Source organism: Haliotis rubra, unplaced genomic scaffold, assembly GCF_003918875.1.
Source record: "Haliotis rubra isolate DU_JTF1 unplaced genomic scaffold, ASM391887v1 Scf1085, whole genome shotgun sequence".
NCBI classification, from domain to species: Eukaryota; Metazoa; Mollusca; class Gastropoda; order Lepetellida; family Haliotidae; genus Haliotis; species Haliotis rubra.
Window position 1 is genome coordinate 167,729 of NW_025764987.1, and position 11,389 is coordinate 179,117.

The 11,389-nt window shown below is 40.0% G+C and overlaps 1 protein-coding gene across 1 annotated transcript; it reads right to left on the reverse strand.

The window, feature by feature from the left end:
- Nucleotides 1-3,367: 3,367 nt before the first annotated feature.
- LOC124282093 lies at nt 3,368-10,773 on the reverse strand. The gene is made up of 5 exons (XM_046718068.1): nt 10,696-10,773; nt 8,602-8,742; nt 5,365-5,433; nt 4,286-4,487; nt 3,368-3,879 (listed from the first exon to the last, which is right to left on the reverse strand). The coding sequence occupies exons 2-5, from the start codon at nt 8,720-8,722 to the stop codon at nt 3,849-3,851; spliced, it is 423 nt and encodes a 140-aa protein (XP_046574024.1). The 5' UTR covers nt 8,723-8,742; nt 10,696-10,773; the 3' UTR covers nt 3,368-3,848.
- Nucleotides 10,774-11,389: the final 616 nt, after the last annotated feature.

Here is an 11,389-nt window from a genome sequence, read left to right on the forward strand (position 1 = left end):
TCTGAACCGGTAAACCGGTTATATTGCGCAGCACTATTATTTACATTCGTAATTAAGATCGCACTTATGATACCCTTAAGTACACCTAACCAGACGTGGTACATATTTGTGTAGGGGCAGTGGGGTAGGAAAGTGGTTAAAGCGTTCGCTCATCACGCTGAAGACCAGCGTTCGATGCCCCACATGGGTAAAATGTGTGAAGCCCATTTCAGGTGTTTCCCGCCATGATATTGCTGGATTATTGCTGAAAGCGGCGTAAAACCATACACATTCATACCACAACAAACATTAGCTGCAGGTAGATGCGCCCACCCAATCCCTCAAAAGGATTACCATAAAAAGGAGGCACCCACTCCATCCCCAAAAGATGCTCGCAAGAGGAAGTACCCATGCAAGCATTAGCGAAATCGGACGACAATCAGTAATATATATAATACATCTACGATATCGAAATTTTCTACAATGCCATTTCATACGTCTTGCCCTTCATGAGGTGTTCTGTGTAATGTGTACCCTGTCTTGTCCTCCATGAGGTGTTCTGTGTAGTGTGTACCGTCTTGTCCTTCGTGAGGTGTTCTGTGTAGTGTGTACCCTGTCTTGTCCTTCATGAGGTGTTGTGTGTAGTGTGTACCCTGTCTTGTCCTTCATGAGGTGTTCTGTGTAGTGTGTACCCTGTCTTGCCCTTCATGAGGTGTTCTGTGTAGTGTGTACCCTGTCTTGTCCTTCATGAGGTGTTCTGTGTAGTGTGTACCCTGTCTTGCCCTTGATGAGGTGTTCTGTGTAGTGTGTACCCTGTCTTGCCCTTGATGAGGTGTTCTGTGAAGTGTGTACCCTGTCTTGCCCTTCATGAGGTGTTCTTTGTAGTGTGCACCCAGTCTTGTCCTTTGTGAGGTGTTCTGTGTAGTGTGTACCCTGTCTTGCCCTTGATGAGGTGTTCTGTGTAGTGTGTACCCTGTCTTGCCCTTGATGAGGTGTTCTGTGAAGTGTGTACCCTGTCTTGCCCTTCATGAGGTGTTCTTTGTAGTGTGCACCCAGTCTTGTCCTTTGTGAGGTGTTCTGTGTAGTGTGTACCCTGTCTTGCCCTTGATGAGGTGTTCTGTGTAGTGTGTACCCTGTCTTGCCCTTGATGAGGTGTTCTGTGAAGTGTGTACCCTGTCTTGCCCTTCATGAGGTGTTCTTTGTAGTGTGCACCCAGTCTTGTCCTTTGTGAGGTGTTCTGTGTAGTGTGTACCCTGTCTTGTCCTTCATGAGGTGTTCTGTGTAGTGTGTACCCTGTCTTGCCCTTCATGAGGTGTTCTGTGTAGTGTGTACCCTGTCTTGCCCTTCATGAGGTGTTCTGTGTAGTGTGTACCCTGTCTTGCCCTTCATGAGGTGTTCTGTGTAGTGTGTACCCTGTCTTGTCCTTCATGGGGTGTTCTGTGTAGTGTGTACCCTGTCTTGCCCTTCATGAGGTGTTCTGTGTAGTGTGTACCCTGTCTTGCTCTTGATGAGGTGTTCTGTGTAGTGTGTACCCTGTCTTGCCCTTCATGAGGTGTTCTTTGTAGTGTGCACCCAGTTTTGTCCTTCATGATGTGTTCTGTGTAGCGTGCACCCTGTCATGCCCTTCATGGAGTGTTAAATTGTCCTATCTTTCCCATCACGGGGGATTTGTTTACCCAGTCCTACACTCACGGAGAGTTATGTTTACCCTGTTTTATCCTGACTTGCACTTCTTGTGGTGTTCTGTTTATCCTGTTCTGTTTATCTCCATATGATTAAAGTTATGTTCGAAAACATGCCAAGTCAATCAACATACGCGTATGACTGCAAGTAATTCGGCCAAAGAATTTTCCAGGAATATTTTGTTCTTTATATACGCCTTGTATTGAAAAATATACCCAAGATCCAGTTCATTAGTTTTCACTCATACTGTACACACGTTTAAGCTCGATGTGTTGTAAACAGCAATACATGCGAGTCATGGAGTAGATATATGTGAATCATTACAGCAAGATGCTGGTCCCACCACCTGGCCACAGTCCCAACAAGAAGGATTTCCTTTAGATATGCACGCTTGTGCTTAGACGGAACCAAGTCAGAAATACGGCCACGACACGAGTCATCAGCTTGACCCGGAATAGCACGAGGCTCCTGTCACTACCTAAATAATACGATATTTCTCGAACGCAGCTATTGGACGAAAGTAACGGTAGCACCCATTGGTGCTTAATATCAAATGAAAATATGCAGCATAGTAGTATAAACTTGCTCTCATCATAATTAACAATTAACAGAGCCGTTTGTGATATTTGTCCACACACACACACACACACACACACACACACACAACAGAAACTTTTGAGGTTCCGATAGGTCCCATTTTATTTACTACGGGTGGGTATTGCAGAGAATTTTCATATTGCGATATTGTGCGATGCAAAAGCGTATATTGCGATATGTATTGCAAGATATTGCAAGAAGTATTTTTCAACAAAAAACTACATATAATCGAGTTAATGCTTGATTTATAAAGCAAAAACACAACAAAATCACTATTCTTGATTAAGATTTAATAAAAACTTTTAATCATGACAAAAACAAATGTAAATCATCATATTTGGCACAAATAAAAATGGAAAGGAACAACTTAAAAACGGAAATATCCGAAGGATTTCCGAGTGTAACGAAGTTTTCCGAATGCATGTCAAAATACAGGTTATCAATCAGCGTATCGCAATACGTATCGTTTTCATGTCTGAACCGGTAAACCGGTTATATTGCGCAGCACTATTATTTACATTCGTAATTAAGATCGCACTTATGATACCCTTAAGTACACCTAACCAGACGTGGTACATATTTGTGTAGGGGCAGTGGGTAGGAAAGTGGTTAAAGCGTTCGCTCATCACGCTGAAGACCAGCGTTCGATGCCCCACATGGGTAAAATGTGTGAAGCCCATTTCAGGTGTTTCCCGCCATGATATTGCTGGATTATTGCTGAAAGCGGCGTAAAACCATACACATTCATACCACAACAAACATTAGCTGCAGGTAGATGCGCCCACCCAATCCCTCAAAAGGATTACCATAAAAAGGAGGCACCCACTCCATCCCCAAAAGATGCTCGCAAGAGGAAGTACCCATGCAAGCATTAGCGAAATCGGACGACAATCAGTAATATATATAATACATCTACGATATCGAAATTTTCTACAATGCCATTTCATACGGACGACAAAAATATTTCAGCCATTGATACGACCCGTGAAGGTCCGGGTTAGAATGAACCATCAGTAACCCATGCATGTCGTAAGAGGCGACTAATGGGATCGGGTGTCAGACTCGCTGGCTTGGTAGGCACATGTCATCGGTTCCCATTGCGTAGATCGATGCTCATGCTGTTGATCACTGGATTGTCTAGTCCAGACTCGATTATTTACAGACCGCCGCCATATAGCTGGAATATTGCTAAAAGCGGCGTAAAACTAAACTCAGTCAGTCAGTCAGTCCATTGATACAATCTGTAAAGGTCTTAGGGTTTACAGCCTTGAGTCGGTTTCAGTCCGTCATCGTTAATTTCATTGTGTTTGTTAACGTATAATTACATTTATCACATTTCAAGCAGTATTCACTCGTTATTCATTGCAAGACATGTACGTCCAAAGCATAATGCACAGCTGTAGATGAATATAAACAAAAACAACGTTCCCAACAAGCACCATTCTGTGATAACTATGCCATAAGCAAAATTCAGCAGGGTCTCATTACAGGAGGGACAAGGGTTTGCGGGCGTTGACGTTGAAGTGGCATTGAAGTCGGGGATTGCCGTTGACGTCGTCGTTGGAAGTGTCGCTTGGCAGGTTTCTATTTCATTTGAAGTGCGAATGACATACACAGTACCTGCAAGAGAAATGAAACGAACTGTATTGTGGCATGGGTTGATAGACATGGTCAACATAATTACTTAAAAAGTAAACGTTCTGCATTTCCAAACTTAATTTTATGAAAAGTATTGAAAATCAAAATGAGATTGTAGTTATGGTAAGCTAGATATGGTTTCGTATTGAAAACACACACACACACACACACACACACACACACACACACACACACACACACACACTGTTCCTACGCCCCTGAACTGGGATATGATGACATGTGTCAACCAAGCCAGCGAGTCTTACACCCCGATCCTTTTAGTCGGCTCTTACGACAAGCATGGGTGAGTGAAGATAAATTCTAACCCGGACCTTCACGGTTTGGTTTGGTGAGATATCACATATGGGCCACACCAAGAAATACCTACCCACGATCAACCAGCAAAAGCTGAAGACCGCAACGATCAACCCAACCAACTGCGCCACAACCATCACAGGCCATTTTAACCTCGCCCGACTCGTCTTTGGAAGGCCGACATGTACAGTTGACAGCGAGAGTGATGACTCCGCCCACAATGAGGAAGATGGGCACCAGGGACTGGGCTGGACATTCATGGAAGTAGTACGCACCTGTGGAGAAAGTACGTATGAATAAACTGAACGTTAAATATGTTAATACAATGTCTTAGAACTTCATTCCCTTACTACATATGCCTCTGTTCATCTAGAGTTCCCGTGAAGATCCGGGTTAGAATTTGTCTATAGCAAGCCATGCTTGTCTTAAGAGGCTACAAACGGGATCGGGTAGTCAGGCTCGCCGACTAGGTTGACACATGTCATCGTATCCAAACTGCGTAGGTCAATGCTCATGCTGTTGATCACTGTATTGTCTGGTCCAGAATATTGCCGTGTATGGCGTGAAGTACCAATCAAATCAAGCCAATCACGGCTCATGGGTAAAGGCTCCCCTGGATCGGAGAATGAATATCCAGGGCACATTGATCCGATGACCCTATGCCTCATTTCTTGCGTAAATGATGTGTACCTTTTCTTATAAAGGAGTGAGTGAGTATGGTTTTACGCCGCTTTTAGCAATATTCCAGCAATATCACGGCGGGGGATACCAGAAATGGGCTTCACACATTGTACCCGTGTTGGGAATCGAACCCAGGTCTACAGCGGGACGAGCGAACACTTTAACCGTTGGGATACCCAACCGCCACTCTCGTAAGGAAAGTTGATATTTTAGAGTGTAACAGTCATACATGTGAATCTACTTCATGCATTGGGAAAAGGCAGGGTTGTGTTAATGCTTAAAGAATCATGTCATTTCATTCCAAACTGGCCGAATCTACACTCTACAGTGTAAAGGTCTCTTCCACCTCTTCGTTATTTTAGTACAAACGTCATGGTAATTTGGAAATACAGTTCGATACAGCTGCAAATATACATTTGTTTACAGTTCCCACAAGTCCGTGCTGGTTAGAGTACATCTGTTGATACTTACCCACAGAAATCTTGGCAATGTTGAGGGCAAATCCAGCAACGCATAACACAATGACTATGCAAAATATGGCTGTAATATAAAGAAAGCAAATCAGCTGTTAGTGACCAGTGTTTTCATTTTCTGTTAGTCAACTTTCGCGTTGATGTCCACAATTCACAACATTTTAGGTACAACAAGCATGCGCTTTCTCCGAAACTTCAAGGAGGGCCATGCCTTGCTGAAACGATGTTTGATCAACGTTACATTCAAGGCTTCAGGAAAGCTTTCGGAATGCTTGTGGCTGACAGGTGGAAGATGCTAGCTAATTTGTGGCATCAGTGAACAATATCAGTTATGGAGTTCCTGATTTTGCCCTGTACTATATGTTACCGTTTTTTCGTTTTTTTTATTTTTTAATTTTTATAAATAATAATCAGGTGAACAAGGATTGTATCGTGAGTCACCGATGGGACAAGATAAGCTCAATCTTTCGTCAGCACTGTGTATCATCATCATTTGATAGTGTTTCATAAACTCTTATGGATAGTTGAATCGTACAAGCTGCTCTCTCCAGCGATTTCTGACGATGAAGAAAATGGCTTTGTCGCTTTAATTAATTTGACAAACACATGCACATTTTATCTGGATACTGATTAAAACATTATGTCAACCGGTTGCCGGAAGAAGCACATCCATTGCAGAATGCATTATTGTCATCGTATATTTACACGTACAATACAAGCGCCTAAATCCATATCAAAATACATGTTTGTTTTCGAGCTCCATGAAAGAGGTCTGTAAATAATCGAATTTGGATCAGACAATCTAGTGATTAACATCATGAGCATCGATCTACCCAGCTGGGACAAGATGACATGTATCAACCAAGTCAGCGAGCCTGACCACCCGATTCCCCTAGCCTCCTCTAACGGTAGGCATGGATTGTCTAATACCAGTTGTAGCCTGGATCTTCACGGATTATAACATAGACGTATTTCACTTTCTACCGATGTTTGATGATCTTTGGAATTAAGTATGACTGACGAAAAAAAAAGGAAAAAAAATGTCCTGAAGTTGAAAAAACAACAACAATTTGTTTCTACACATGCGTACTGGTGGTACGAGGGTCGGTCAAAAAGTACGTAGCCTAACTATATTCTCGATGTCCAATGTTTGAAAAGCTTCCATTTTAGTTTGTAGGAATCATTAGTAAAGTCGTATAAAAAAAATTCACATATGTGGGTAATGTGATTAACGAGATATTAGTCATCACAACACATTGGGGTATACTATTTCTAGAAAAAGTGTAGAAAATGGAAAACGATCCGTCATTTAGTACCTCTTGGATAATGGTATGCCCTCAGATAATGTCATATAAAATATATGTTAGTAAAGTATTGGATGACTTCCCGTCATAATCAACATTCAAAGATTTGGATTGCTTGATTTATGTTTAGACAGGGCTGTTTTTTAAGGACACACCCATTTTAGTCTTTCAAAAACATTGTGTCCAGATATTCAAGCTGGCCCTGTTTACAATATACTGAGAGTTGACACTTGTGTGACCATTCAGTATTTACTTTGAACCTTTAGCATCATGTGTGAAAAAGTGAAAACATTAGAATAAGTTATGTCCTTATGAATTCGTCGTCTGAACGGGGGCGGGTAGTGTCTCCAAAACAAGCTGTTTCAGTAAACATGAAAGGGGAATCACTTTAACAAGCGATTGTACTTTCAAATTGCTTTTTTATCCACTTTAATATCTAAGTTTGATTCTAGCGGACGTCTACCTATCTCAAACACATAAAATGTTTCTTGCATATTTTGTTACCTGAAGTTTGTGGTGCATTTATTGCAGATTTTGCGCTTTTGGGGGGTACCAAGATAAAATTTCAAACAAAATGGGGATCGTAAGGCTGGAACGTAGCAAAACCAATTTGCTTGAAGTTGACAGATAATATGTAGAAAAATAAAACATAAAAACAGCTGCATTTGTATCATTTACTAGGTCAGGCTCACTACTTTTTGACTGTCCCTCGTACAAGATCATTGTAGGCTGGAGCTTTGGTTAGGACGGAACACCCTATTGATCGCTGCATCAAAACATATAATTCTTTTCTTTGCAACACATTTTCTTTAGGATAGAAAAATACACAGCTTACATTTTATAAAACTGGATGCATCGCTAATGTTCAAACATAAATATAACTGATAACAGCATAGTCATTATTAATATAGAATGTTACATAAATTTCACATTTAAAGTGCGACAAAGTCATTTTTATGATCATAGTACATCTTTACTCAAAGTCTATTTATGATTCCGTCATATGCCAGCATGCAGTAGTTAGTGATATTGAGTTACGCATGACCGATGAGTTGTCTCCCCTGGTCATGTGTTTATAAATATCAAATAGTGATGACAGTAGTGAAAAGATCACTGACTCCATCGGTGACACCCGCAAATGCAAAATTTTATTTAACAGTTAGCCTGGAAAAAAACAACAACGCGGTTGTGATACAACTCAAAATGAGGAACAAACAGTAATTTTTAAAAGGTTCCCGATGTTTCTCGCTGAAATTCATTGCGACATATGACTTGACTTCACCTATAGCATCACCCGGAAGCACTTACGCCAGAGCGATTACTTCCTGTGATGACCTTCAAGGCGGTCATGCCCAAGTATCAACTTCCGACAACGAGGTCGTAACAGAACTTGAAAAAGAAGGTTAGGTGAGCAAGGTTTGTTTCATCCTCGATCATCTCCAGGGTATATGTTCCGATAAATCTCTACTAGTGAACATTTATCTTATTATATACCCTGGAGATGATCGAAGATGAGTTTGTCTAGCCTGACTTGTCAACTTCACAGGTAAATCAGCAGAGAGTACACAGAAGGAATACACAGGGACCAAACTAAATACTTCGAGTTATCCGTAGCTCGAAATGGATGATGATTAAAAGAAGGAATACACAGGGACCAAACTAAATACTTCGAATTATCCGTAGCACAACATAGATGATGATTAAAAGAAGGAATAAACAGGGACCAAACTAATACTTCGAGTTATCCGTAGCTAGAAATGGATGATGATTAAAAGAAGGAATACACAGGGACCAAACTAAATACTTCGAGTTATCCGTAGCACAACATGGATGATGATTAACAGAAGGATTACACAGGGACCAAACTAAATACTTGGACTCAACCGATTGTTCGACAGCGCAAAGTTCGACACAACAGTGTATTTACATACCACATGTGCAACTTCCGATCAGACAGGCACATAGTTTTTGCGAGAAACTGAGTGCTCCAGTTGACTCTTTGTGCATCTCTTGCAACTTTCTGACACTCTCCAGACGCTTGAGACTCGCCATGGTCGCGGACAACAGGACACCTGCTCAACACACAGACAAACCATTTTAGCCTAACTCTCTTTCTGCGAAAGACTTCATAATACATTTTCCGCGGATTTCCGTGATTTACATATCAATTTGGGCCATTTTTTAGATTTTAAGGGGGGCCGATGGCACTTGTAATACATTTCCTCCAAGACTGAAATTGGCTCTTCTCATGCCTGGTTAATACAAACTCAAAAACTTAAATGCCTCTTTGTATTCTCAAAATTCATGCTCAAACTTAACATGGACTTTTGGTTGGTATGATTGAAAAGCGGAAACGCAATTTCCGAAACAGGATCGAACTGTCCTGATACCTTAACTTGGATAAATAATAATAATAATAATAATAATAATAATATGTACATTTATAATGCGCCAAATCCAGACACAAAGTGTATGCTCATAGCACTATTATACAATTAGAGACTCTTGTAGAGGTCGATATCGGTTTTATTGACCTGAGTAAAACGATATCGACTGAGCTTCTAAAGGTCGATATTGTTTTTCTCAGGTCAATAAAACCGATATCGACCTCTACAAGAGTCTATAATTGTTTTATTATATAATGAAAGAGAAACGGGTTTTAACATAAACTTTTTAATGCACACATTGTGCCATCTATCCGAGTGATCTGATTGGCTGAAAAGCGGGGGAAGCCCCTTCGTACGGGATTCCTTGTCTATTTTAGTAACCCAAGTCAATATCGTAATTTATCAGAAAACTCAAGTCAATATCGTGTTTTGTAGTCAATCATGTGACGGTCTTTTGACCAATCGTGGTACAGGAAAAATACTACCTATAAGTAATAATCATGGATATCGGAAATACAGACATAACGAGTGCATGAGTATGGATTACGCCGCTTTTAGCAATATTCCTGCATTGTTCCTGCTGATATTATTTACCTCTGAACCTCTAGGCTTAGACGTAGTAAAGACAGACAATGGAACATGGTTTGTTTACGAGAGTGTGTGAATGAAAATGGTTTTATACCTAACTTAGCAACATTCCAGTAATATCACTTCGTGGACACCAAAACAGACACACATTGTACCAGTGTTGGAATCGAACTTGGACCTTTATCAGGATGGACTAACCCTACATGAGACGTGTGCAGAGTGATTAAGTTTAGCTAAAAAAGCACTAAACAAACGTATGCTAACATTAACATTCCTACTCTGAAGCAGTTCTACGTTTAGTAGAAGAAAATATACAGCCATATTTAACCCATGAGACACCCTTGTTGAAACAGCTAAAGTATGAAATAAAATACAATATGAATATGATAAAAAAATCAAAATCAAAACAGTTCTGTACGAATATTCCGTAAAACTGCATCTTGTATACAACTATTAATGTATTTGAAGTTAATGTCATTTCTCTAAAACAGTGTCCACCAAAACTCCATGAAAACAGCATATTATGTATATCACTTTATAATGGCATGTATTTCATTAAAACAGTGTGATACTCATTTGAAATGTACAATTCTCAAGTGTCTTATAACTGTCATCTATTTCCCTAAAACAGTGTCCACTAAAACTCCATTAAGACAGCATGGTATATATACCACTCTTAAATCTTTTTATAATGGCATGTGTTACATTAAAACAGTGTCATACTCCATCTGATATTTACAACTCCCAAATGTCTTATAAATGTCATCCATTTCTCTAAAACAGTGTTCACTAAAACTCTACAAAAACAGCATGTATTATATATCACTTTTAAATCTTTTTGTAATGTAATGTAGTACATTAAAACAGTGTAATACTCTATCTGATATGTACGACTTTTAAAAGTACTTTTTTAATGTCACCACTTATTATACTAACATGGCGCTAAGCGTGTGCTGAAACTCCATCAACAGTATAATATATACACCACTTTAAAATGTCTTCATGATTAATATCATTATCAATCTCACTAAACACGAAAATTACACTTACTGTGAAGAATACGATTCAGCAAAGATGAGGTGCCCTCGGGATGACACAAGTACTTGAGGACGAGCTGTTATAAACACTAACCCCATGACCCATGCTGACGTCCAGGAAGAGGCTTGTGGACACTCTAAGATTGATGCAGCCAATCAGATTCCTCCTCGCAAGCGTTTCGCTATTTTATTGGTCACCTGTACGTGACTGTCTCAACGCAGTGTTTGTAAACAAGGTGTTGTTCGCACTGAACGTTTATGCGTACATATTCCGAGAATTGACTTTTTTCGCTTTTATTGATTACTATTAAACTGTATTTTCAAACACGACTCATTTATTATATTATTTTTTATTTTATTTTATCCCTCTTATTCCGTGGTATTAACCCGTGAAGATCCGGGCTAGATTTGTTCAAGTCTTACCTGACGATGGGGCCAGAACAAGCCCTGAAACGTTGCATTCAAGAATAAAAAGAAGATGTAACCCAGAAAATCTCTATGTTCATCAAATAGCATCATCTAAAATGCCAATCAAGCATCTAATTCTGACAGTACATTTGTATTTGAAGTGGCTTGCCTTTTCCATTCTCCCTCGAATATGTTCAGAATACTTAAAATGCAGTAAGAATACTTAGAAAGCAGTTAGAATGCACTTCAAATGCCGGGTTTTTGTGTTCGATATTTTTCCACTTCGAATGTACCCCGAA